The 27,559-nt window shown below is 47.4% G+C and overlaps 2 protein-coding genes across 7 annotated transcripts; both read right to left on the reverse strand.

Annotated features, from left to right (window-relative positions):
• Window positions 1-240: 240 nt before the first annotated feature.
• On the reverse strand, window positions 241-27,515 carry UBOX5 (U-box domain containing 5). Of its 6 annotated transcripts, XM_075930999.1 has the most exons (7): window positions 27,381-27,488; window positions 13,433-13,505; window positions 12,010-12,109; window positions 11,452-11,555; window positions 8,240-9,434; window positions 2,258-2,419; window positions 241-1,149 (listed from the first exon to the last, which is right to left on the reverse strand). In XM_075930999.1, exons 4-7 carry the CDS (start codon window positions 11,503-11,505, stop codon window positions 944-946), a joined length of 1,617 nt encoding a protein of 538 aa, XP_075787114.1. In that variant the 5' UTR covers window positions 11,506-11,555; window positions 12,010-12,109; window positions 13,433-13,505; window positions 27,381-27,488; the 3' UTR covers window positions 241-943. The 6 variants fall into 6 exon arrangements, with proteins under 6 accessions (XP_075787114.1, XP_075787116.1, XP_075787113.1 ...); XM_075931001.1 differs by lacking the exons at window positions 12,010-12,109; window positions 13,433-13,505 and having other exon boundaries at window positions 241-339; window positions 984-1,149; window positions 27,381-27,515; XM_075930998.1 differs by lacking the exon at window positions 12,010-12,109.
• Window positions 19,357-27,503, reverse strand: FASTKD5 (FAST kinase domains 5). Its single transcript, XM_075930996.1, has 2 exons — window positions 27,381-27,503; window positions 19,357-22,187 (listed from the first exon to the last, which is right to left on the reverse strand). The coding sequence occupies exon 2, from the start codon at window positions 22,147-22,149 to the stop codon at window positions 19,669-19,671; it is 2,481 nt and encodes an 826-aa protein (XP_075787111.1). The 5' UTR covers window positions 22,150-22,187; window positions 27,381-27,503; the 3' UTR covers window positions 19,357-19,668.
• Window positions 27,516-27,559: the final 44 nt, after the last annotated feature.

A 27,559-nucleotide genomic window follows, 5' to 3' on the forward strand; every position in this document is an offset into this window, starting at 1 on the left:
ATATGAAAACTGCAGCCCCTTGGATTAACACCTCTGAAATTCAATTTTTAAAGTCTGGATCGACCGCAGAGTAGGTTACTGTGATCACCCACCTGAAAATATATGGCTCTAGGGAGAATATTCCTTTGTATTGACTGGGTTTTTCCTTCACTTTTAGACTGAGCTCTGAAAAGAAACTCACAAGGCGAGATCATTAGGAAGACTCACAAAGAGACCAATTATGTAGCAAAAGACAGTAACTGACTTTAACCGTAGTTTTATTAAGGCTTACATGTCTATCAGCCAGACGGGAGCTGGTCCGGTCACATGACGAACAGAGTGTGATGCAAAACGGCTTTTCTACAGTTTGTATGAGCAGAAGGAGATAATTGTCAGAGTTACTCATGTACTAACTCCAGCCCCTTTCCATTACAGACTAGTCTTCAGAACAGATGACTTATGTGCTCTTAGCCCCGCTGGGAAATTGCAGGGAATAGGGTCAGTAAATGGGAGAAGTTGGGTAGCTTGCATGGATTCCATCACAAGGACTTCACAGGGCCCATGACTGAACGGCCGCTTGTCGGATACTGAAATGGTTTCAAATGACAGGGAAGCTAAACTCACAGTTCCAAAGGCACCTATGCTAACCACTGAGCCACTGGAATGGTGGAGTGAAGGGGCGTGACTGGAGGGATGTCAGTTTCATATAAATACATTTTCCTTGTTAAAGAAGCGTATGGCTTTATTATCCTTGTAACGCTTTGCTCTGGGGCGGTGCTCTAACCTCCCTGCTGCTTTGTAAGCATAAGACGACAAGTCCTCTTCAGAATTACGTGCGCTCCTCCGGCAAGCTCCTTAAAGGACTGCATCCTGATACTATTCAATGCAGGCAAGGAGCACAGGGATGGCTCCAGCTGCCCCTGGGGCCTTTCAGCCAGCCATTTCAAAAGCCGCCGGCAGGAAGTTAGAAGTGGACCCGCAGCACATCATGAGCAGAGACTGACCTTTTACAATTCATGCACAGGATCGATAAAGACTTCTGCTTTTCGGCCAAGCAAGGGCGGCACAGGAGGTGGCCACACGGCAGCTGGTAAACAGGCTCCGTTTTGAAATAAGAAGAAAATGTTCTATTACAGGAAGCACATCCTTGAGCTGGGCTGCTATTGTGCTCTGGAAAGTTGAGAGAAGAAAGAGTTTTGTTAATGTTCAGGCAAGTCGGAGGATACTACAGCAACTGTGGCAAAATGGGACCTGTCCCGCACCCCAACCGCTGGCACAAGATGCTAGACGTAGGCTAGAAGACCAGCCCCGAGCAGCCAGGGGCACGCACAAGAAGCAGGAGCTGCATGTGCTCACGTTATCTTGGGAACAGGCCCTGTTTTCCTTATAACAAATTACCATATCAAAACTCCAAGGGCATTTCTCTTGCGTCCTAGCATTACCGCTTGGGAAGTCCAGAGCAAGGTGAAGTAGGGTACCACCAAAGTGAGCAAAAGAATTCTTGCTTTTGTCTAAGCTAAAAATCACCCCCAATTCCAAACTCTAGAATCTGAGTACAGATCTCGGTCTCAGTCAGACATTTGCACAGGTTTTATACTGCACTGAATGAAGAACTCGCTTATTTCTCGAATACCGCTTAGCTTTTCATGCCCATAATCCCTAGAGTGGGCTATTCAGGTCCCATCTCAATGGTGGTAGCGTTAAAAGGTAACAAAGTACAACACACTGCTAGTGAAAGCTCAGACAGATGCACTCTCTGTGGGAGCTGCACATGGTCCCCATCCTCTCTGAGGGCACTAGCTGGCTCCTAGCAGCTGATTTCTGACACAGAAATTGGGCAACAGCCACATTCATCTGCGGAAGGACACTTGAGTGGTCAGAGTGCTGACTTGAGACTCGGGAGATGCAGGTTCAACTCTCCACTCTGGCATAGGCTTTTCTGCATGAGCAGATCACATGGCTGGTCTGTGCTTTGGTTCCTCTGTACAATGGAGAGAATAGCACAGAGGTGCTTTGCCAGGGAATTGGGTGAACAGGCTCCAGGGTACTCAGATGGTTCCTGGTAAGTAGGGATTTTTAGGAGACACTTTGGGCAGATTTACAAAGTGCTCTTCAGGTCAAAAGGGGGGAAAAAGTAAACAAAACAAAAAAATGTGTTGCACAAGCCAACCTCTGAGTGTCGTTATGTTACGGCAAAGCCTATAGGCTACCATGGCCGTATTCCTTTGCTGTGGCTTCTGAATGCCAAAAAAGTGAAACCAATCGGTTTGCTGCTTACCAGCGAGGGCATTGGCATTCCACGAACTGCTGCAGCCCCCCTCGCTGTGTGCCGGCAGCTGGCCCTTTGTCAGCCTTGCTGTAAAAGATGGCATAGAGCTGAGCGCGGAGGTCAAGGCAAGGTCCAAGCTTTCCGACAGCTTCTGCTCATGAGACACTGGACCTGAAGAGAGAGACCTAGAAATAACCATGTGGGGGGCACCAAGGGACAAAATAAATGCTGCTTTGCTACGAACCATTTTAATTTTAAAGGGATGGTCTTGACTAAGACCAAAGCCCTTTTAAATCTCTGCTTAGCAGCGCCTGAATTAACACACGGCAGGCCAGCTGTGAGGCTAGTCCCTCGGCATGCCACGCACTAACATCCCTGTGGGCACTGCAATGGTATAGAGAAAGGACCAGACTGAGCCACACAAAAGTACTTTTAACTCTAGTTTTGCTTTTTACCATGTCCCGTGGTGGCTGGGTGTGTTGCCAGGAGATCTGGGTTCTGACTCTGCCACTGATTCACCGTGATGGACTGGCCCAGATGCACCAACTCACCGTGCCTCAGTTTCCCCACCTGTGAAGTTGAGATACTGATACCTCGCCCAGTTGGGTGAAGAGCTTCCAGAGCTATGGCAGACAAGCCCAATAGAAGTTTTTTTTTTTTAAATTGCTTGGGACTTACAAGGAGGACTTAGGAAGTTAGGTGTGAGAATGCCATTGATGTTCAGGCTCTGCTTGCTTACAGCCTACATTTCAATGGCATTCCAGCACCCAACTCCTTTGGACCCTTTTGAAAATCCCAGTCTCTTTCCTTGCTTCTGCATTTCACGCAGCTTGGACATCTCAATCTAGACTGGTCAGTTTCACTTTGCGGTCCGTAGGCACTACCTTAGTGCCATTGGTTTGGTTTCTAACGCTGCCGGGGAATGTTTAGGTCCAAGAGAAAATGCTGGTTTCCTTTTTGTATGGAAACCCCTCCATTTACAATGGGTTTTGTATGGCTTGGTTTGGTTTGAGAAACATAATTCTGACGTGGGATCTAAACGAGAAGGCAGTGTCTTGTCATCAGGGACTGGGACACTCTGGCTGCTTTGCCAGATATGGCAGCATTTTTCTCTGACATGGTCTCAAAGACCGCGTTTTGCTGAAGACCACATATGGGTAGACTAGTGATAGAAATGTAGCTGTGTTAGTCTGGTGTAGCTGAAACAAAATACAGGACTATGTAGCACTTTAAAGACTAACAAGATGGTTTATTAGATGATGAGCTTTCGTGGGCCAGACCCACTTCCTCAGATCAAATAGTGGAAGAAAATTGTCACAACCATATACAGGCAGTCCCCGAGTTACGCAGATCTGACTTATGTCGGATCCGCAGTTACGAACGGGGCTTTTCTTGCCCCGGAGGACTGGAGCGGCAGGACGCCCAGATGCGCTGCAGTCCCGCCGCCCCCGTCTTCCGGGGCGAGAAAAGCTGCTCCACGTCTCCCTGGTCTGCTGGGGGGGGGGGGGGGAACTCCTCGGCGCTACTGTACCCCCCCCCAGCAGACCAGAGAGACGCGGAGCAAAGCCTTGGAGCACGCCCGCAGCGGGCCAGGGAGACCAGGCCAGACCAGAGAGACCGGGAGCAAAGCCGCAGAGCGCGCCCGAAGCGGGAAGCGGGCGTGCTCCAAGGCTTTGCTCCCGGTCTCCCTGCAGACCAGGGAGACGCAGAGCAAAGCCGCAGAGCAAAGCCTTGGAGCACACCCGCAGCGGGCGTGCTCCAAGGCTTTGCTCCCCATCTTCCTGGTCAGCAGACCAGGGAGACGGAGCAAAGCCGTGGAGGACGCGGGCGGTCCCGCCAACCGTGTCTCCCTGGTCTGCTGGAGGGGGGGGGGCTGCAGCTAGTGCCCCCCCTTCCCCGCCAGCAGACCAGGCTTTTCTTGCCTACCCCTGGGGTAGAGCAGCTGGGGCGCTGCCGGGTTGGTCCCGCAGCGCCGCTCCTTGGCGCTATTGTACCAACCCGGCAACACCCCAGCTGCTCTGCCCCAGGCGTCCTGATTCAGCCGCAGCTGGTCAGTTTCAGCAGTGGCTGAATCAGGACGCCTGGGGCAGAGCAGCTGGGGTGCTGCTGGGTTGCTCCAGTAGCGCCGAGGAGCGGCCGCGCTACTGGAGCAACCCAGCAGCACCCCAGCTGCTCTGCCCCAGGTGTCCCCAAGTCAGCCGCTGCTGAAACTGACCAGGGGCTGACTACAGGAAGCGTGAGGCAGAGTTGCTCTGCCCTGGGCTTCCTGGAATCAGCCGCTGATCAGTTTCAACAGCAGCTGACTTGGGGACGCCTGGGTTTCTTAAGTTGAATCCTATGTAAGTCAGAACTGGCATCCAGATTCAGCCACTGTTGAAACTGATCAGTTTCAGCAGCGGCTGACGCCAGTTCCGACTTACATACAGATTCAACTTAAGAACAAACCTACAGTCCCTATCTTGCACGTAACCCGGGGACTGCCTGTATACACTTCGCCAAAGGATCAATGCCCACAAAACAGATATTAGACAGGTTCACAAAGAAAAAAGTTTCTTGCCATTTCAACCAGAAAGGACACTGTCTCAACGACTTAATTACATGCATCCTGCTTCAAAAGCATTTTAAATCTGCACTCAAAAGGGAATCCTCTGAACTGTCATTCATGCTAAAATTCGACACTCTACGTGTCGGTCTCAACAAAGACCCCATCTACCTTACCCATTACAAAGATAGCTTCCCCAATTATCACCTCTAATACCATTAGCTCACAGACACTTACCTTTCCCCTGACCCTCCTCCCCCCGCATCCGCCTTCTGTTCTGAAATGTGATTTGTCCTTTTCATAGGTGTTCACTTTTTTTAAAAAATTGTATCCTTTGGTATATATGGTTGTGACTATTTTCTTCCACTATTTGATCTGAGGAAGTGGGTCTGGCCTACGAAAGCTCATCATCTAATAAACCATCTTGTTAGTCTTTAAAGTGCTACATAGTCCTGTATTTTGTTTCATACAGGTAGACTGGTATTTATACTGCGAGAATGGTCTGCAGCTGCTGCAGCAATTCAGTTTCACAAATCTCCCAGGGGTGATCAGATACAGAGACGAAGGCTACAGAAGCACAACAAATGCGGGAATAAGATCTTGAAGATAACTGTGCGTATATAGTACCTACAACAACGGGGACCTGATCTCAATAGAGGCCTCTAAGTGCTACTGTAATACAAAATAAATCATCACGTTCTCTGAAGACTGCCCTGAATCAACAAGCCCACACTCTGGGGGCACGTCTACACAACAGAGATTGACCCTCCAGAGGTCGATATTCTAGCATTCGATTTAGCGGCTCTAGTGGAGACCCCCAAATAGAATGCTGAAGGCAGCTCCCGCCAGACATCCGGTACTCCTCATTCTGCGAGGAATAAGGAAAGCCGACAGAAGCGTGGGCTCCTGTCGGCCTACCACAGTGTAGACACTGCAGTGGCTTGGCTAAAAGTAAGCCGATTCCAGCTACGCATTTTGCTTAGCCGGATGGCGTACCTTAAGCCAACCTGCCTGGTCTAGTGTAGACCAGGAGTGGGAGAGTTCAGATCTGAAGTGCATGGCATTGCCACACCTTTGACATATTCATGTACCTGCTCTGGAAGCCTTTGCAGAACATATTAAAGAAAATCTAACTCGTCTGTTCAGGGAGACCATTCTTCTGTGTGTGACTGCTGCATGCGGTGTGCCAACATTACTGTATGTGGGCCAGACTCCCTAAACGTCACTGCCTCGGTAACTCTCTACTGCTCTTCAGATCTCCCCGATCCGCGTATTCTCTTCTCCCTTTGTTATTCAATGTCATTTACTTCTCCTGCTCTGCCACACTATTTAATCCCTCAGGGTAGGTCTACACTTGCACCCTGTTTTGCAAGAGGGATGCAAATGAAGACATTTGAAATTGCAAATTAAGCCAGGATTTAAATATCCTGCGCTTCATTTGCATATTTGCGTTATGGTGCTATTTAGAAATAGCGCTATTTTGAAATAACAGATACTGTTAATAAACAGTTATTTTGAGAGAAAACCCTCCTCTCGAAAAAACCCTTATTCCTCATACAATGAGGTTTACCAGTTATTTCAAGAGAAGGGTTTTCTCTTGAAATAACTGCTTCTTAACAGCATCTTATTTCAAAATAGCGCTAACGCAAATATGCAAATGAAGCACAGGAGATTTAAATCCCGGCTTCATTTGCAATTTTGAACATCTTCATTTGCATCCCTCTCTCGAAAGACGGTGCAAGTGTAGACATACCCTCAGTAACTACAATTATGGCACACAATTCGTAAGTAATGGGGGGTGTACGCCTTGAGAGGGCTACAGGTATTCTGGAGCAAAGCCAGAGCGAGCATAGGGTCAATACATTTGAGCTATTTCTGCACAAACAAGGAAGGAAATAAGTATGCCAAGAAAAATTAATTCTTTGCATAACCAAACATGGCTGGAGCCAGCAGAACTACAATCCCCTTGTGCTAAGCTGCTCGTCAGAGACACAGAGAGAATGTATTATTATTTATTACAGAACAGAAGAGCAGGAACAGTAGTTCTTATTCTGGAGAGGCAGAGGCATTTGTCTTGGCACAGTAGTCAAAAAGCTTAAGAGTGCTATTAACCCACCATCGCCGCTATAGCTGTCCAGCAAGCCATGCCGAACTTTACATTTACAGAAAGCCCAGGAGGCTGACTACATTACAGCAAATACACCCCAGCCAGAGATCCCGCTTACAACACGCCTACCTCCCTCCTGATGGGCTTGACAGTGGCAGGTTGTAGCACAGAAGGGAGCTGAACTGTGTGTTAAAGTCGTGGCTGGTCACTGGGACTGCTCTCCGACCGAAGGGTACAAGACTGGGCTCATAGTGACATGACAATTGGCAAAGGATTCACAAAGAGGTGCTCCCATCCTGTGGCTCTCTTCACAAACATTTTCCTAACCCATGCTACAAAAGCAGACAATACCGAGGGGCGAGGGGAGGTTCCAGTGTCAAAGTGCTTCCCTCTGGATACTTGGTACAGCCCATTTTTAGCCACAGTAAAGGCGTCTCCTTTGGAAATGCCCTCTCTGCTTTAAGTTCCTACAGCCCACGTGTAGAACCTTCCCCCTCCAGGCTTTCAAGTACTGTCCCTTGGCCTCTAGCCCTACACTCTGATTGGACCAACACACCGCATACTCTTTCTGCTAGCCATCGGCTCTGCGCTCCCTTGGCAGAGGTGTCTATCGACACCAGTCTTTAGTGTCACTGACTGGGATGTGACAAGTGCTTCGCGCATTGTGCTGTGTTGAGCAAATGCCACTTGGGGGAAGAATCGTGAGGAACATAAAGCAACAGGGTCAATAAAAGCACATGTGCAACTGCAGTGACCTATGGAAGCTGCCCACACACGATTCTACTAACCACTTCACTAGGTGCAGAGAAGGTATTTGAGGGTTTCCCCCCCATTATAGGGATGATGGGCCAGCAGACTGTGACCCTGGGCTAGTAAAAGCGCCATGATCTTTTTTTTGATAGGCTGCAAGATGGATGATTTTCCAGCACAGCAAAATCCGTCGATGAACCGAAAGTGTGGGGATGAAGGAAATAAAAGCTCATGGAAAAATTAAGCGTTCTGAACCAATCATGGGTAAATAAAATGGGTGGCGTAGATTGAAAGAGGCAAAACAAGGAGGTCAGGGACTGAAAACAAAGCAGCTGTAAAGTATGGCTATGAGAGGAAAAACATACTGATAGAAGAAAGGGGAAAACCAGACACGAATGGCAGGCTAAAACCATTCCTACAATGTGTGGCAGGAGTAAGAGACAATAGCCTCAAAAAGCGCCACCAGCTTTTGGCGTGAGAATCAGCAGATGTGAGGGTTACGGGAATGCACATTTGGGATGGCGTGTGTGCAATTCTAGCCCTGGGTGAACAGGGAGGCGAAGAAACACTGAAACTGAGGGAGGCGAGATACCTGTCGAGCAGTCCATTTGAGCCAAATGGAAGTCGCTCTCAGTTTTCACTTTTTTAGCACTGCTTTCTGAGGTAGACAGAGCTAGAAAGTTTGTGGTAGAAAAATAGGAGGGTTCTACGCGGTTGCTGTGCTCAGGGCTTTGCTCCATGCAGTCCAGTTTCCTTTTCAGAGAGGACATGGTTATGGAAGAAGGTGTGAGCACCCCTGAGGCCTGCGCCCTCCCGAGGAGGTTGGTGCCCGGGATGCTGTGCTGCAATAGGAAGTGGTCTATTCGTGCCTTTAGCGAGGGGTGTGGAAGGGGCTGGGAGTGCTGGCTAAAGGCAACGCCAGTGAACGGATCACTGGGTACCCGACCCCAGGAAGCCTCGCTCCGGTTGCACTTCTCCAGGGTGCTCTGGTCGATCACCTTGCCGGAGGGCAGCAACATCGGGAAGGGCATAATCTCCAGAGTGATAGGGTCCAAGAACTCTTCAGGGATATCCTGGACCACTTCAACCAGCTTCTGGAGACTCGGCTGCTCGTTGTCGGAGTTGCCTAAGGGAACACACTCGCTTTCCATGGGCAACGTGAAACCGGTGCTTTGGATGCCCAAGCTCTGAGCCAGGCACTCGGCAGCCACGTGGAACACACTGTCCACTACTTCTTGTGGGCACGACTTGGCTGGCTGCCCCCAGACCTCCAGTCTTTTAATGCAAGGGAGGCCACCTCCCGCCACGTGGGAGATGCAAATTTTTAAGTGCGATACATTGCTTAGTGAGGCAGGGCCTTTATTCCATAGGTCTTGAGAGGCAGACCCAGGGTAGAAGGCCGCTTCCATCTGATGGAAAGGAGGCCTTGGTTTGAAGCCCCTGTGGCTGAACGTCACTTTGCTTTGATTTTTTAGAACGGCTTTGCCCACGAGCGTGAAAACGTCTTTGTCCGACACAGGCTGACCAGTCAGAACCGAGAACTGAGACTCGGGGTTGTTCCAAGAACTTTTGTTCAATGAGGTAGACGTGTAAATGTCCAGCCCTGTGAAATTCTGATACCCGCCTGATGAAATGTCTATGTTAATCCTGCAGATTTCTAGGTTGAAGGGAAAGGACAGAGTAATGTGGACCGGGGGCTTGATGAAATATTCACTGCGAAAGCCACGGTTTCTCTTTGCAAGGTCGTCACAGATGAGGTTCTCAACTTCGTACCCATCCGCGGAAATCTGTGTTTAAAGAGAAAAGAGGATACTGGGCTTGATTTGACCCAAAGAAGAAATGTGAGTTTGCAACCACTTTTACAGCATTCGTGAGACAAAACGTAAGTGAGGCAAAACACGACCAACTGTGGACAACAACACTTGAAGGATGAACTGTGTTCCCTTGATTTGACTCCCCAGAGCACGTGGGTTCCTGAGTTGTTATTCTAGCTGGGCTGTGCTCTCCAAATCCATTTGATACAACAGTGTTTCTCAAGATGTTAGAAACATTTACCAATAATGACAGCATCCCTTTAGTTGAAGGGAAATGAGAACTGAATTGAAAAGATTTCCTTTAAAAGGATTTTGCCATAAATTCATTCCAGACTAAAATACAGAGCAGAGACTAAATTCAGCACTGCTGTAGCAGGCAATTCCACTTCTTTGGAGCTACCCTGCTTATGGAGACCAGCAATGTAGTCAGCTTCAGCTGGGAAGGGTTTAAAATACTGTGTAAATCCATGTTGCCTTTTCACAGGACAAAAGCCAGGTGCTTTATTATTTTTGAGATGCAGTTAAGAAAGGGGGAGCTTGTTATTCAAAACAGGCTTTGAATTAAGAACTAGGTAATCTCTAAGGATTCCCAGGACCCCAAGAATCACACATGGAAAAAAAATCAACCCTAGGTTATAAATAGCTTGACACCTTCGAGAGAAAAATGGGGAAGTTTCACATTTTACGGTCACGGGGAATTTGGGGTGGCAAGGAGAAGAAAGTATCTCATATTAAAATACTATGTAAGCACCTGAACACCCAGTTTTTACTATAACATGAGACTTTGCAATAGGGATGTAAAATTTTGAGTAGTTGATGAGGGCACCTCTGCTTCAAAGGCGAAAGTGCTGAGGAGGAGCACAGGGCCAGCAGGGGACTCAAGCAGTCCCCGGCTGGCTCTGGGCTCTCCGCGGTGTTTCAAAGTGGCAACGTCACATGGAGCCTAGGGTCAGCTGGGGACTCTAAGTCCCCAGCTGACCCTAGGCTCCATGTGGCACTGTTGCTTTGAAACGCCACATGCAGCTTGGGGACACCCAAGCAGGCCCTGGGCTGCATGCGGCATTTCAAAGCAGCAGCTCCACATGGCGCTGTCGCTTTGAAGCACCCCCTCCCTCTTCCCCACCTTGCTGCCTCTTTCTGGTAGAGGCAGCAAGGGAGGGAGGAAGGGGAAAGTGACGAGTAGACTAGCATGTCGACTATCTGATAAGCATTTGCTTTTTAGATAGTTGACTAGTCAGCTAGTCGTTCACATCCCTACTTTGCAAGTATAACCACCATTCATCTGAGGATTTCAGAACTAATTAACCTTCAGAACTACCCCACCATATTATAACACCTATCTTACAGAGAGGTTAACTGAAGAAGAGAAAAGATAAAGGGCAATTATTCAGAGTGACACCCTACCAGAGGGGTGGGGGAAGAGCCCAACCTGAAATACCTTGATGCTGATGTTTTGTAGAGATGAGCACCCACAACTCCAAACCAAGTCAATAGGAACTGCAGGTGCAGAAAAAGAACCCAGGAGTCCTAACTCACCATTATATCACACTGCCCCAATTCTTTGCAAAAAGATTGATTAGCTTTGAAGATCAATGTCTAAATTAAACATACATTTTGTACAACTCCCACCAGCAATTCCGTCCAGTATTGCAAAACTGAAAATTACCGTTATGCTTTGCTGTAACCTACCTGACCATGCCCCCCATGTGATGTTACAAGAGCACCTCTCTACACATTACACTGAATAACTCCAGGAGACACTGCTCAGGTGTTTCCTGGGAGATTTCACCACAGAGCCTGGAGAGTAAAACTGGTTGCGTTAGGCAAATATTGCTACATTATCTCGGACACAATGTAATGAGAGCGTGATCCTTTGTCTACTCTGGCCAGCAGAGACAAGAACAGTTTATTCCCTCCACCTAGCCAAAGGATACCAGCGCCAACCCTCTGTGACTTCAGCCGCAGAAATCACAATGCATTTTTATTTTACCTTGTTGCAGTGAATTCTTGGCTTGAACTGTGGGAGGCAGACGTTTATCACCATCTTTGCAGTTTGAGGGCTCAACTTCCACGCATCAGAAGCAACTGGTAAAACTACAAGCAAAATGTGAAGGTTAGTGAACAGAGGAAGATAGGAGATTCTTGTGCCAACAGTCCCTGAATCACAGGTGAGTCGCAAGTCTGAGGGCTCACAAAATGAAGTTCAACTTCAAGTGAGTGAGGCTTACAGCAACTCAAGAGAAATCCAAGTGAGCATGTCCTGGAGATTTTGGGCTAAGATGCAAAATAAAATAAAAATCATTCATGATTCAAAGGAGAAAGCTATCTGAGAAGGCAGCCTAAGGAAGGAGTATTTTTATTAAAAGTTCTCATTATTCTTGTCTCTTCCATTTATTTGCTGAAAGACCTTGGGCAAATTATTTCACATCCTTGTCCTTGTTTTTTCTTCAATTGTGTGTCTATCTTGTCTACTCAGGTTGTAAGCAAGCGGGGGGAGGGGGGAAGGAGAGCAGTAAAAAGTCTAGCACAATAGGACCTGAAAACTCACCAATGAACCTAGCTGTTACTGTAACAATTAAGGAATAGGATACTGTGTTGTTGCAAGGATAAATGTTTCTAGACACTTTGAAATCATCAGATGATGGTTACTGTTGAATGCAAAAAAAAAAATTAATAATAATTATATAATAGCTGCTCTCTGTTATCCAATAGAGCCCTGGGAACTTTCGGGAGATAGACGAAATTCTGAGCACTGACCAAGTCAACTCTTTTGGGGAAAAGCCGGAAAAAAGCATCTAGACTGGCGCGATCCTCCGGAATAAAGCCGGAAAAAAAGCGGCAGCCGTGTTTATTTAAATCCCACAGGGAATATTTAAATCCCCCGCGGATTTCCCTATTCTGAAGTTGGAAATTAACATGCCTCTTCCGGAGAAGGGGCCAATGTAGACGTAGCCATTAAGTATAGATGTCAGAACACAGATAAATGGTGGCACTGACTCTAAAGTACAAATTCAACATTAAAAAACAAAATCTCAATCCATCCACAAAAGAGTGAGTTTGAAGCTTACCTTACCAATGCCTGCTGGATTGCATGCTCACACGTAATAAATGTCAATTTCACAAAAGGTAACAGAGGCATTTTAAAGTCTCTATTTATTTTTAAAGCATCAGGTCTGTGATCTATACCAGTGTCAGGCTTGCTGCCGGAAATACCATCTCTTGAGATGTAGACCTCTCTGTCCGTTAGTCTATTCCTGATTATTAAAGAGCTCATGGAACTTTTTGCCCATCCAGTCCAACAACCCATTTCTAGCAATGATGAGTATTGTATTAGCAAAATGAAAGTACAAGTCATTCCACAATGCAGAATTACCTTAGGGTCAGCTCACAAGGAAAGTTTCCTCCTAACACCAGCAGTAGTTGGCTGGGTTATCTTCTCGCTTTAAATCCACTCACAATATTTTTGGCCTATTTACTGAGAATATCCACAGTACAGTGTAAGTGCATAAGCCTTTTCTCTTTTTAATTCTACTAACCTCTCGGCCTCAACTGTATCTTGTAGCTGTATGTAGTTCCATAGGTTAATTATATACTGAACAAGAAAACTTCTATGCAATTAGCTGCCTTTCACTGTCATTGTCCCCTTGTTCTTATACTGAGGAAGCATATGTATGAATGCTCATTTTAACTTCTGTCCACTTACCAGTGTGTAGTTCACCTCACAAATTGTTCTCTCTGGGCCTTTGAGAATGGTGCTGATGAGAGACCACTATTTATCACACCAATGTCTCACTGTTGCCTTATATTCCTCCATCTGTCTCTTGGTATCAGCCTGCTGACTCATGTCTTGTACTCAGATTGTAAGCTCTCTAGGGTAAGGACCCTCTCTTTGCGCTGTATTTGAACAGAACCTAAAACAGCAGCGTGCTATGCCCAGACCGTATGGCAATACAAATGGAACATCACCTCACCTGCCTCTGTTTCTGTTGCTCCTCGCTGATGAGTGTCTCAATCACTTTGAAATCTCATCAGGGAGAAAGAGATCTATAAAAAACAAGATCAATCCATTTATCTAGCTAGGTTCTTATGCTGTTGCCCAGCGCTGAAGTCTCAGCTTTGGGCTGATATGCTCATAGCAGCTTTTGAAGAGAACTCAGTTGTACTTTACCAGTGCTTTTTTTGTGATGGTACTGCCTGCCTGGTATGCAGTACCGGCACCTCCAGTCAGAGCTCAACTTTTTCCCTGGAGTACCGGCACTTTAACCCCCCCCCCCCCCCACACACACACCAAAAAAGCACTGTGCGTTACCAACAGTGGTAATTTGAAGAGGGGCCAGAGAAGAGCCATGAGAATGATTAAAGCGGGGTGGGTTGGGGTGGGGGAAACGCAGGCTTCCAGCCCCTGAGGCTCAGGGCCCTGCCCTCAGCATTGGGAAGCCCATGATGGCGCTCCACTGCTCCACCATGGGGCTGGAGCACACAAGAACTACTAAGCTAGGCTCCCCTACGTTCTGGTGTGGGAGGGGAATGTGGGAGTGTCTTTCACAATCAGCCAGGGGCCACGTCAGTGAGGGATTTTGGTTTTGTTTTGCTTCTCACTTGGGTGCAGCCCCGGACTGATTCTTCCGCGGGTCACCGGCCCCCATCCAAAAACGGTTCTCCACACCTGGATGAAAGCATTGGAAAACCAGCCTTAGGTGATAGGCTTGAATATTGTGAACCATTTCGCTTCAAGAGAGGGTTAAAGGATACCTTGATATTAATTTGTATTTCCATGGGGAACTAGTATTTAATAAGGAGCTCCACTATTTAGCAGACAAAGGTAATTCGCTATCCAAAGGCTGGAAATTAAAGAGAGAGAAATTCACACCGGAAATAATTACTCTGCTAAAAGTTTATGCCTTAACTAGTGGAGCAACTTACCACGTTGCCAAAGTCATGGTGGATTCTTCATCACAGGCAATTGTTAAATCAAGATTGGATGTTTTTCTAAAAGATCTGCTCTAGGAATTATTTGGGGGAAATTTTCTGGATTACGTTATGCAGGAGGACAGACTAGATGATCACTACGGTCTCTTCTGCTTTTGGAACATCAGGTACGGAAGGACAATGCGTACAGCTCTCATAGTGTATCTCATGGTAATTCTCAAGAATCTGTGGTCCCAACAGAGGCAGAGCTCATAGCCACAGACAAGAGATGTAGCTTAGGATTCTCTTCCCTTACTGGGAGGCATAAGGAACATTCTGGCTGAGGGGCAATCTATTGTGAGGTAAATGCCTAGACGACGCTCTATGCGTACATGCTGGGTGGGCCGCTCATGTTCTGTTCAGTTTAAGGGCTGATTTCCTTTCAGCTGAAACGTGAGAGATTTAAAATAAACTACCCTACAATTTGAGATAATGTTATTCAGATCAATAGGTTATCAATAAGTTTGTCACTGAGGTCTGTTAGCATGCACTGTATCATCTGTATGTAAAAGTGAACTATACCCTCCCCTAAAGAGTGGGAGAAATCACAACAGAAGTGGGATGGAGTGCGAAAATTACACCCCCCACCAATCCTTTCAACCCCCAAAATAATGAGAAGTGGGGCTGGGACTATGACCTACTGTTAAGGTTACCCCAAATTTTGCATCATAAAGCCCTTTTTCCAGTTTATAACTTCGTCAAATTTTAGCATGTGGTTTTCCATACTGAGTGCCTGCAACAATTCTGAATGTTTTGGTTTGTGTGTTAAATTTGAGCCAGAAAAGTTCAGCTGTTTCTGAGAGCAGGGCTAGGAAAAAACACCTTTTGTACCGGTTAAAGTTTCCAGCGAGGTTTTATTTGAAAATGTCTCCACGCTTTGGAGCGGGGACTTAAGTCTGGCAGGGAAGCGGCCTTTGGGCCAGGGATATGGTTTTTTGCTGCTCTTTTGAAAATCTGCCCCAAAATAGACAAATCAAAGCTTTTTTTAAAAAAGAAAGTTAGTTTGCACATGCTCAACAGACTATTTTAGCAGCTAAACTCCAGAGTCCCTCCGCCCACGCTCCAGCCCAGAGATGGGCAGGACTTTCCCTGCTATTGCAGTTTTGGGCTGCTATATCCAGGCAGGAAGACTCTCTCCTGTGCCCTTAATGCTCTTTCTGCTGGGCCCGGGGAACCTGGAGAGGAAGACTGCTTGATTCAAATGCAGAGGGGAAAGAGCTAGACTTGGGAGGGGTGTGTGCATGTGCAAGAAGAGTGAATAGATTGGAACAGGGAGCACATTGGGAGGTGGGGAGGGGGAGAGGAGAAGACCTGAACACTGGCAATGGGAGGGAGGAGGGGAACATTGGAATTGCCTGGGCAAAGAAACTATGAGCCAAGAAGGGAAACTGAATGTGCACTGGGGGATGTGGTGGGGGTACTAGGAGCCAGTAGGTGAGGGGAGACTGGGATCAAATGAGGAGGTGGAAGGAGACTAGGACTACCTGGAAAAAAGAGATTGAGAACCAGTGGGGTTGAGAGGAGGGGAGACAGTTCTGATGAGGATGCAGGATTTTAGGGGTGAAGTGGGAATGGTTGAGCAAGGAGGCTGGGAGGAAGAGTAGAGGGGTGAGACTAGGGCAGGGGTGAGAACCTCCAGCTCAGGGGCCAGATGTGGCCCCCAGCTTGCCTGGTTCTGGCCCCGAAGCCTCAAGGCCCTGTCCCAGCATTGGGGAGCCTGCGCTTCGTGCTCCACCCCCATGCTGCCTCACCGCAGAACTGGAGCACACACAATCTATTAGTTGGGGCCCCCGTAGGCTCTGGTGTGCAAGGGGAATGTCTGTCTCCTTCTCAGTCAGGGGCCATGCCAGTGAGGGTTTGGGCCTCTGACCCAAAAAAGGTTCCCCACCCCTGGACTAGGGACTGGCTGGCCTGAGGAGTGGAGACTGGGACTAGCTGGGTGAAAACATGGGGACACCGTGAGGTTAGAGGGATGGGACCAAAAGGGTCGCTCTTGGGGGGAGGGGAGAATGGGTTCACAGGCAACCTTGCTTCAGACATTTGAGCTTTGTGCATGTAATGTCACAGTAGGATCTTCTACTCCACTGAAATACAGTTAAGATTATACATTTAAAGCAACAAATAGCCTGGCAGCACCTTGAAGCCTAACAAAGCATGTAGATGGTAGCATGGGCTTCTGTGGGTACAACCCACTTCTTCGGATGACACTATACTACTATACTTACGAGTGAGTTTGCCTGTCTGTTCAAGAACTCCTCCTAAACAGTAAGAGCTAGGACCACCAAATGTGTTATGCAGCTTTGTCTTGTAACTTAAAGTAAGATAAAGAGATTAGCTGTGCTAGGAAAATGGGATGTGCTTGGAATGGGATTGCTTCTCATAAAGCCATACAGAAGAGAGACAGTCATCAGGCAGGTGAAAGGGGCTAACTGGGATCATAAACCTGCCCTGCCCTGCCCCAGCCCACAGCTACCCACCCTCCAGTCACACTTTAGGGCAGGTGGGGCCTGAAGCTCCCTCTCCCCTCCCAGATTTGTATGGGGATATTGTTGGCGAGGGGGAAGTGCAGTTTGCTGCCTTCCTCACTACGGTTGAGGTAGGCGAACCTAGACCTGTCCCAGCCAGGGGACATGCACCCTTCCCTGGCTGTGCTCACAAAAGCTGCAGTGGCTATGGAGAGGTACTTCTCACTTGGCTCCACACTGCTGAGGTGAGAGGGGGTTGGGGTTGTCCTCTCTCCCTGGGCCAGCCTGCACACTGAACCCCTCATCCCCATCCCAAAGCAATGATTTAAATGAAGCATGTACAGTTTCACTGTAGTTTCCAAAATTAATTGAATTAAGGACCTGACCAACGCTAGGTAAATAATAATAAAACAGGATTGTTACTCTGAATCTTAGTATGCCTGGTGATGGAAACCCCTACAGACACAGATGAAAGCTTTTTCTTTTAAAATATCACCCTGCTCAATCAATGCTGGGATGTATGATCTGTTGCCATCCAAATGCAAGATCTCAGCCTGTCTTTATGGATGACACCTGTACGGTGTACAACTACAGCATGTCACGTATCTATGCTATGTCAAAGGTGCTAGACTTTTGGGATATCAAAGGTACTTCAGCTAATTACCATCCTTATGCAACAGCTCCTTTGGAAGCCACAGTTCATTGTTTGTAGGGGGCAGACAGAAGAGATGGTGGATTGCTTGGTCCAACTGTCACAGCTGAGCACCCAAACCTCCCAGCACAATGCCCCCCAGTCAACACATCCACTCACTCAATTCAACTGGCACGCGCAGGAACCCTAAACACACATGGACACTCATCTCAGCATACAGCCATTTGCTACCCACACAAATGATCTCTTCTAGGACTAGGGATTAAGGATGTAAAATCCCATCTAATTGGTTAACTGGTGGGAGCAGGTGGGAGAAGCCCCTGTCTGTGGCAGGCTCCCCGTGGAGTTAGAGCAGCCCCCTGACCACAGCAGGCAAACAGCTTCGCCACCATTGGTTAACCTTAACCAGTAAACCTCACCTATTAAGCATGAGGCTTACCAGTTAACCACTCATATCCCTACTAGGAATGTGAAAGGTTAACCTTAATGGGTGATGCTTACTGGTTCCAGTTCATCCACTGGTGGAGGCTGGAACAGCTCCCTGCCTGGGCAAGCGGCTACTCTGGTCCTATCCAGGACAGTCACTCGGAGGTCTAGAATGACTGCTGAGTCAGTGGAACACAAGGAAACAGCGGTAATCAAGAGCTAAAAATCTCATTCCGTGCACCACGGTGCCAGGTTCAGCATCTCTGGACCATGTGAAAACCAGATGGAATGGAGTCCAAACGTGCGGGGGAGGTCGGATCCAACAGCTGATGACAGGCGGAGGGAATAATAAAGAGGTGATTGTGCCTGCAGCCAGTGGGCAGTTCTGGGCCCAACATTTGGGGAACGTGTACAAAGAACAGCATTGTAGCACATGGAAACAGAAGCCCCTATTTTTACTCACATAACTTTACCAATTACATCTAGGCGGAGCACAGGCTTTCTGCTACTAGCAGAGTTTATTAATATGGAAATGGAAGTATAAAATAGTATAAAGTAAGAGGAAGATGATAATTTACACCATGCTCCAAAATGTGCTAGGACCATTACAAAGACCTATTCCCTGTCCCCAAAGATTTCACCATCTAATTTTAGATGCGACAATGCACGGGGGAGGCAGAATTAAAACCCTCTTTAGCTACAGAATAGATATACTGGACAGCAGCAATACACGCTTCTGCAACACTGCCTGGTTTATGTGATTCAAGCCTGACTTGGAAGAACCACTGCAAGACGGATAACTGAATTTCTAGGCCCACTCAGCCTTTACCTGTTCAGGTCAGAATGCCATCAACAGAGCTGACTAGTGCCAGTGCTGGGGGTGGCGTGAGGTGAATGCCTCTCTCACTAAGAGTGACCCAAGATCTATGTTCCTTCTAAAGCTTTGTGGGTGTGCACAAATCCATGAGAAATCAATGGCCAACACAGCACATTACTTCCCCATCTTCATCCCCCTCCGCTCCAGCACTCACACCGTAAGCCTCACCCCATAACACTCACTGTCTTCCTCTCTTTCGCTATGAGCCCAAGAAAGGGGAAGTCCTGGAATCCTTCCCATACCACCCCCCTCCTCCCCAAAACTACAAACATGAAATAGCTGGGGCAAAGGGGAGACTTCTCCAGTCACCCAGACCAGTGGTTCTGGGAGTGACCAGGTGAAGGCAGACCTGTGTGTAAGTACCTATGGGCAAGAGGTGTCTGAAGCGGGGGGCCAGTGCACACGTAGAATTCACACTACATCGATACATCATCTTGAAGGAAAGGCGAGTTTTCACACGCTGAGCAACCGAATCCACCAGCTCTCACTTGAAAGCAAAAGATGTTGTAGAGGAAAGAGTGTGTTACCAGAGATTTTATTTGTAATAGAATCACTCTGGGATCGGTTTACCAAACAGAACAAGCTAGGGATTTACACGAGGATGAACCTACTAACATGGTTGCCAAGTCAGCTCTGGCTACACAGCAGCCACCAAAGCTTAAGGAGGTTACCCTAAGAACCATTTTCAACAGGGAGCAGACACAAAGAGAAGCATTTGTATATATAGCGATTTCACGCTGTACACACAGGCAGATTTCCCTGACAGAACTTGATGCAGTAATTAATCTGTCCAACAGCTTTTTGGGGATACCGTTATTCTTAAAGAACTGAGTCAAATACTTTGTGGTGCAGGTAGCTCAGCTTCTCTGAACGGGTCCGCCTGAGCAAAGGAAACCATTCCCAGAAGGGCAGCTCGACCACCACGTACCCCAGTTTCTGTAGCTGCCTTCTTTTCAAGCTGTGAAGTCCCAGCAACCGTTTAGAACCATAGCAGTAGTGGTTCCTGTTTGACACCTGAATGGCCAGCTTCACCTCTCTGGGTTGCAGCCTCAGCTGGGAGGGATGGTTTTCAGGAGAAGTCTTCGATTTGGTCAAAACATTCAAAATGGTGTCAGTCAGAGGAACCTCATGTAAAAACACAGAATGATTCGATGGGGGTGGAGTCTGCTTCTGTTCTACTGCCGCCTCCTGGCTACAAGTCTCTGCCTGAGTTTTATTACCCACAAGTGACTTACCACTGGACTTCCCCTTTAGCAGCTGATTCATTAAGTTATCTGTGAGACTGATTCCAATGTCTTGTAGTCCTTTGGTAGTGACTGTGGCAGCTTCTAAGTTAAATGGTAACGGCTTTCGGTCTGGGCCCAAGCGGACCTCCACATCATCTGATCTAGTGTGAGGCAAAATCATGTGGTGTTTGACATACTGGGGCCCCCCTAACATTAATTCAAGTAGAGAGACCGCTTCTGTCACATCTGGCTTTGTGCAGATTTCCTTCTTTGCAGAATTCCACAGCATCTCAGTAATCTCTTGCCGAAGCTGTGGCGTAAGGCGATTACCTTTGTAATCTGGGCACTCAATCTCTACACTGCCACCAAGAGTGAACAGGTCCTTTTTGAGCTCAAATTTACTCTCCCTGGTTAACTGAATAAATTCAGCGCTCAGAGCGTAATCTATCAAGTCATCTGGGAAGTGCCCAGCAAATGCCAGAGCCAACAAACAGGTGAGGAGATGTTCAGGGAACTTCTCAAATTCATGCAGCTTTCTGTGTATCTGCTCCACGAGGCTGGAATAAAAACTCTCTGCATTTGGCGGTTCGTAATTCAGGCATCCGTAGGACCACAAGAATTTAGCAAGGTCTTTGCTTCGGCAATATATCACCCTGGAAGGCAACGAAGAGGCTACAGCATTCATAATCCCTTCATCGAGGTACCGCAAGGCTGAACAGGCAAGAGTTATGTGCATGACACCCTGGATGCCTATAGTACCAATCCGAGGTGGAATAACTCTCCCCAGTTGCTTCAAGAATTCCAAATGATCGACGTGAGTATAGCGGAACATCTTAAGTACATTCACTAACGCATAATTGCTCATGTCTGCCATCTGGGCTGCCACTTTGTCTCCAATTTTTCTCATGACATGCTCAGAAATGGCACTGTTGGACTTGAAGAACCCTAAGCAAACAGTGCCCACTTCCTCCAAGTTGAGGGAATCCAAGTACTTCAACACTAAGGACTCCAACTTCTGCATTAAATCTTGGGGCACCCTCCGGCCTTCACCGATGATATAAAGCAGCTGAACCAGCTGGGGCAAGGTGAGGTCTGTCCGATGCAAGTTAACATAACTGAAGAAGATCTGTAAATAGCGAGGCACACTGCGTCCCAAGCAACGCCACAGGTCAGCCACCAGCAGCAGCTGATCCAGGCTCATGTCCCAGACCCGACGGCAAAATTCAGTCTCATACACATTCAGCATGGAGTGGGTTGGTGGAATGGATAAATGGACAAAGGCCCTTAAAATATCAGTGAGTTCCAAGGAGGTAAACAGTTGGATGTTTTCAACTCCATAACGACACAGCATTGTAAACTTAGTATTGGACTTCACGATCACATGCTGCTCCCCTGGCAAACAGCTCAGCTTGCAAAAGTACTCCACAATGGTTCCCGGGATCAGGCTACTCTTAAGCACGGTTACTTTATGTAATATCAAGTCACCTTCTTCTAGAGGAAGGACAGGTAAGGTCTCAGACTTGTCATAACTCAGGGATTGGTATTCAGGCCTGTTCTTCTGAAACATTCTGGGGTCTTCCTTAGTGTCATAAGCCTCCAAATCAGCATCTAGCAATGTGTCTTCCTTGGACTCCACCGTGGCTGGGTGTGCTGAGCTGGCCTGTGTGGAAAGCGTTTTATTGAATTCCAGATCCAGCAAGGTGGTTTTAGTGCTTGACAGGCTTCGAGAACAGGTGATGCTGTACGTGTTCTGACCCTGCTTAGCACTGATGCTGGAGAATTCGTTTTCAAGCAGCTCTTCACTGTTTTCACAGTTTCTAGCAGCATTCCGGTGGGATGCAGTTTTGATTCCTGTATAGGCGGATGGACTATAAAGTACTCTGTACTCCAGAGGGTTCAGCAATCTGAAAGACACTGCTGCTTTGGCACCTGTGCTGCTCACTTCAGAGCTCTTATCCACCTTTTGTTTTCTACTAGTAATTCTCTTCTTGGCTCTGCACTTGGGCGTAGTTGAAAATGCAACCATGCTGCGAACTCTTCCTGGAAATCTCCGGCATATTATCACTGTAGCCATGGATCACAACTTACTGGGCTCAGAATTGCCTCCAGGTACTGAAAAAAGGGCAGATGAAGAATGAGTGGCTTCCATCTATCATGATGCATTTTTTAAAAACACAACCTTTAACACTATAGTAGTTAGAGAGTGAAAGAGAGACTTGGTTTCCCACTTGTTCACAAAGAGTTAGTGAGTATCAGGCATTTTCCTGCAAGTCAGCAGCTAAGAATACTGCCCAAAACTATCACACAAAACTCTACCCAAGATCAACTACCCAACTTATTTTCCAAAGCCTGATGCATTATAGAATTTTGATAGGATTGGAAATCCACATTATAAAATGGCTCTCAGGTTAGGGGAAACATTTCTATTTTTTAAACTGATTAGATTTCAAGCTGTTGTCCCTTTAACACTTTTCTAACTATCTTCAAAGCTCTAATAGTTTTATTAGATTGAGTTTTAAATGATTCAGTTCTATTAAGGAGCACCAATCAGAACGCCCAGTAGTTCTCAAAATGAGGCCCATGGATGACCATTGCTCCACAGATGGAAGTATTCTGAACCTACACAATGTCAGGCTGGGGATACAGTAGAGGGTTTTTCTTACAAAGGGAGACACAGAAAGAAAGCTGGAGCAGAACTAGTCTGCAAGATGGACTGGAACCCTCAGGCCTAAACAGCTGTTTAAACATTGTTGCTAGTGACTGTTACATACAGAGAGGGAAGAAAAGCACCAGATAAAACTCCCAAAGTTAAAAAACTGGTGTTCCATTATCACATGCTGGAAATTAATACTTAACAGAACAGTAAAGATACCGAAGAGAGCTCCATTCTTTAGACCTGGGAAAGTTTTCTATAGGCTTAGGTGACATAGTACTTCACTATCTGGGGCCTTGGCTGTATGAGTGCTTGCAAAGATGGGACGACAAAGATGGGAAAGTTGCCATACAAAGATCTAGCATAGCCAGCCTGGGTAAGCAACCAATGTAACCTGTTTAGGAGGTGTCAGAATGGTGATCAGTTACAGCCCCAGGTGTGGCTGCTACTCCTGAGGAGATATCAGACTGCCACCTTCCTTAAAAAGCTCACTCTCTCTTTCTTCACTGAGACAAAACACTTGTCGGGACAGCAGGATGCCAAATAATTAGGGAAGCCAAAGCTTGAAGACACAACAACAGCAATTTGCATTAGCTTCTTTCTGTGCTCCACAGCACAGAGGCCTCTGGCCATGGGGACAGATCTGTTATGGATGTCTTACCTATGACAAGAAAAAAGAATGAAGCCACGTAAATGCTCAGCTGAGTTTTATCTAGAATTCCTCAGCATAGCAACAATAAAAACAGCCCAGTAGTGCCCTCTCACAGTGCTTCATATCACTTAACCTACTTTTCTTAGTCACATTGCATAGGGTACTTCACTCAAAGAATGGTAATGTGGAAGTAGTAGAAGGTCTATAACAGAAGTGTGAGAAAAAGTGAAAAAACTACTTGGGTAAAAAGACCGAGACCACAGGTGAAGGCAAGAGAAGAAGGGAAATGGTTAGGATATGAGAAATCAAAGCATGAAGGAAAAAAAGAATTAAGGAAAGGATTGCTGTAAGAGAGCAATTGATTTTTTGTTAAAAAAATAAAAAATTAAAGGGTTGATAAAACTCATTTGCAGCTACTCCTGTCTGACGTCTTGTGTGTGTATAAACTGCACTGCTTGGGTCAGTAACTGTGTTTTCATTGGTGTTAGCTATGCAACAAGTTAGATATGGATGGCAAACCTAATACCAGTCTCCTTATAGCAATTTATGTGTTGGGAACCTCAAGAGAAGATCTGTGCAATGCAGGAGATCAGATGAGATCATAACGGTTCCTTCTGCCACGACAGAGCGACAAATGGCTGCAACGGGCTGTGCTTGAGACCTCAGCTAATGCTGCAGAAAACAATAGCTCATCCTGTGTATGAAAATGCCACCCAACCCTTGTAATCTACTAGATGCTCTTATACAACAAACCAAAGGAAGAAAAATCAACCCCCCCCTCCACTTTCCAGTACTGTATATGTACAACAAAACCACAGCAAATAGCCAATCTATTTTGGCACACTGCAAGCCCAAGCAAATCCACTGTCAACAGCAAGTAGGAATCTTTCTCAGCCTTCCCTAGCAATGTCTGCAGAATCCAGGATTTCATTTAAAAATGGAAATTTTTTTTAGCTGTTAGGGTTGTCAGGGTAACCTCGAGCTGAGCATAACTGACACAGTGCTACCCTCCCAGGTCTTCAGATAGATAGCCTGGAAAGGTAGAAGTATGATCTACGTAAGGCCCCACTACATAGCATGCATACCAGGAAGCACATTCTCAATGAAGGCCCACCCAACTCTGAAACCACAGTCTGCTGCTGGAGTTTTAATTAAGTGAGCTTTGTGGCAGAGTATAAGCTAGTCATCGATAGTCAGACCACTGTAAGTGCAGGATACATGGGTTTCTCTAGTCTCTTTTTGGTCTATTTTGAGTTGTGTAGATTAATCATTTCGCTAGTAAAACACATTCAATGATGCAAGGGATGACATTCGCTCTTTGCTACTATTGGCAATCTAACCTTCAAAACATCCCTATGAGATAATTATCCCCATTTTATCCAAGGGAACATGAGTCACAGAGCTAGTCAGTGACATGCCCATGGATCACAGCTCACCAGAATGATGCTAAGAATCTGTCAGAATTAGGGATATTAAAACAGTTGACTGATTAACTGTTTTAACTCAGGGTTTGCCACCCAGCTCGCTGTCTAGCCCTTCCATGGTCAAATTCATTGGCAGGGACTGGTTAATTGGAAAGCATACCAGTAAGTCTGAGGCTTACAGGTATGCTTACCGGTTAACCATTTTAACATCCCTAGTTAGAATGGCTTGGTATGAAGCTATGTAAAACAAATCAGAAGTGCTTTGGGAAGTGCCATGTAGAGTTAAAAGTTTATTTATCTATCCCTTAACTTCAAAGCCACAGAACCACAGAAGAACACACACACACACACACAAAGAAAGAGGGAGGGAGGGAGAGGTACAGAGGACAAGAAAAGCCAAGTGTTGAGAGAAAGGTTCTAAAGTATTGTTCTTGCTCATCACTTAGTTTATGTCAGGAATGTTAAAAGTTGTGTATTAAGGTATCTGGGTAACCACTAAAAATCTTAGCAGTTACACTTGCTGCAAGCCCTGTAGTGTAAAGCTTAGCTACATACTACAGAGCCCACAGCGAAGCCTCCCTGCAAACTGGGCTGGCAGCCCCTGCTGGCCGGACTTCCAGAGAGGAGGCTCCACTGCAACAGCAAAGTGAGTCCGCAGCCTTCGCTCCTGGCTCCGGGGGAGGTGGCTTTGGTGTCCTGATGCAGTGAGGCTGCCTCTCTGGAAGGTGGCTGAGTTTAACAACACTGTTAATCAAGGAGTACCAGCTTATTTGTTAAATGGTTAATTGATTAAACTAACATCCTGTCTTTGAAACACCACTACACACCAGATGAATTTTCAAACTAGAGGTCCTATTTTTCCTTTTCCTCCATATATTTTTCTTTTATAGGTCTCTTTTCCAGCCACTGCTACTCACACCTTTGTACTCTTTGCTGTGTTCCTCCTCATGTGTGAACATGCTCCATTCAAATCCCTCTTGGAAACTCACTTCTGCTGTGTCATGCATGAAACATAACCGGACCCTCTGTGTCATGCATGAAACATAACCGGACCCTCTCAGCTGCATGCATGCCCTATGGAAATCCCAAGAGATTACATTGTTCATCTTACCCTTCATCAGCCCCCTTCTTTACAACACTCATTTTGTGGGTCATATCTAATACCAGCTCCAGTCCTGCAAGTGAATCTGGATGGGCAGACTAAGACAACGGTTCCAATTGTGCCGATTCAATTGCAGAACAAAGAAACCTCAGACTATATGTCTATGGGACAGAAACTATTCCTTTCCTGGAGTACGGAGCATTCAGTATACTCTTAAGACACTCAAAAATGACAAGTGTACAATTTATAACTAACATTGTGTCACCCCCATCACAGTCTCACTACTATGGATCAAATACAGTATGTATTACACACTATACTAGCTCCAAAGCTTCCAAATGGAAGGGAATGTAGCATCTCCCACCAAAAATTAGGACATTCGGAGCAAAATATCAAAGTGAGGTGTGAATTTTCACATTTCATACATGCTGCAAGTTGTGTTGGTATACCCATGTTAGTCTGTCACTGAAAAAATGTAAATAACTAATAGTCTTGCGATAGAAATGTAGCCGTGTTAGTCTGGGGTAGCTGAAGCAAAATGCAGGACAATGTAGCACTTTAAAGACTAACAAGATGGTTTATTAGATGATGAGCTTTCGTGGGCCAGACCCACTTGATCTGAGGAAGTGGGTCTGGCCCACGAAAGCTCATCATCTAATAAACCATCTTGTTAGTCTTTAAAGTGCTACATTGTCCTGCATTTTGCTAGTAGTCTTGCCGCACCTTCGAGACTAACAAAAAAAGGGTGGAGGATCTCCTGAGCTTCGGAGGGCATAACCCGCAGAAGTCTGCATTGTGTGAGTGTCTCGAAGGTGCTGCCAGACTCCCTGCAAAGCGGGCTAGGGACATAGGACTGAGTTGGCCATTAACGCACGTTACAGGCATTAGCGATCATCTTTTTTTTTTTTTTTTTTTTAAAAAAGGCACCTTCGCTAAGCGGAGCGGCGCCAGCGGGGCAGGGCGAGTCTCTGGAGCGTGTCAGCGCCAGGCAGGGCTGGGAGGCGGGGGCCTGCTGGCGCTGAGCAAGGCGGACTCTGCGGGCTGGGAGATGCGCAGTGTGGGGTCACCCCAGGGGACCCCAACCTCCCCCGGGCAGGCGGCCCCAGAAGCCCCTGCATGGGCACGCGGCGCAGAACCAGCCTCCTGCAGCCCCCGGGGACAGGCCACGGCGGGCGGGGCGGGGCTTCCTCCCTGGGCCTGCCCGTGCCCGGCGGCAGCACGTGCAATGCGCGCGCCCGGCCCGAGCACGCGCAGCCCCCGGGGAGGAGCGGCGGCGCTGCTGGCAGGCGCAGGGCTCACGAGGCACGTGCCCGCGCCGGGAGGGGGGGGGGAGGGAGAAGCGCGTGTCCGCCCGCGCTCGCGGGGCTCCGGCGCTGACAGGGGCAGGCGGCGCGCGCCCGAGAACCGGCCCCTCCCGGGGGCTGGTGGCGGTGGCGGGACCCCCCTCCGGCCGGGTCCCCCTCCCCGCACTCACCGGGACCCAGCCGCTGGCTGCCGCGTCTCGCCTTCCTGCCTGGGGTCGCTCTGCCCCCGTCGCCGCCGAGCACTTCCGGTCACCTGACCTCTCCTCACGCACTTCCGCCGCGACGGGAGGCGGGCGGGGCCAGCCGCGCCTCTAATGGGGGAGAGGCGCTGCGCCTGCGGCTTCCGCGC

The sequence above is a fragment of the Pelodiscus sinensis genome, chromosome 5, assembly GCF_049634645.1.
Source record: "Pelodiscus sinensis isolate JC-2024 chromosome 5, ASM4963464v1, whole genome shotgun sequence".
Taxonomy (NCBI): domain Eukaryota; kingdom Metazoa; phylum Chordata; order Testudines; family Trionychidae; genus Pelodiscus; species Pelodiscus sinensis.

Excerpts from the sequence above, each read along its gene's own strand:
- UBOX5 (XM_075930997.1), bottom strand. The coding sequence starts at position 11,505 with ATGGTGATAAACGTCTGCCTCCCACAGTTCAAGCCAAGAATTCACTGC. Across the intron at positions 9,435-11,451 it reads CAAGAATTCACTGCAACAAG|ATTTCCGCGGATGGGTACGA; the intron begins GTAAAATAAAAA and ends CTTTAAACACAG. Across the intron at positions 1,150-2,257 it reads GAATGCCAATGCCCTCGCTG|AGCACAATAGCAGCCCAGCT; the intron begins GTAAGCAGCAAA and ends TCAACTTTCCAG.
- FASTKD5 (XM_075930996.1), bottom strand. The coding sequence starts at position 22,149 with ATGGCTACAGTGATAATATGCCGGAGATTTCCAGGAAGAGTTCGCAGC.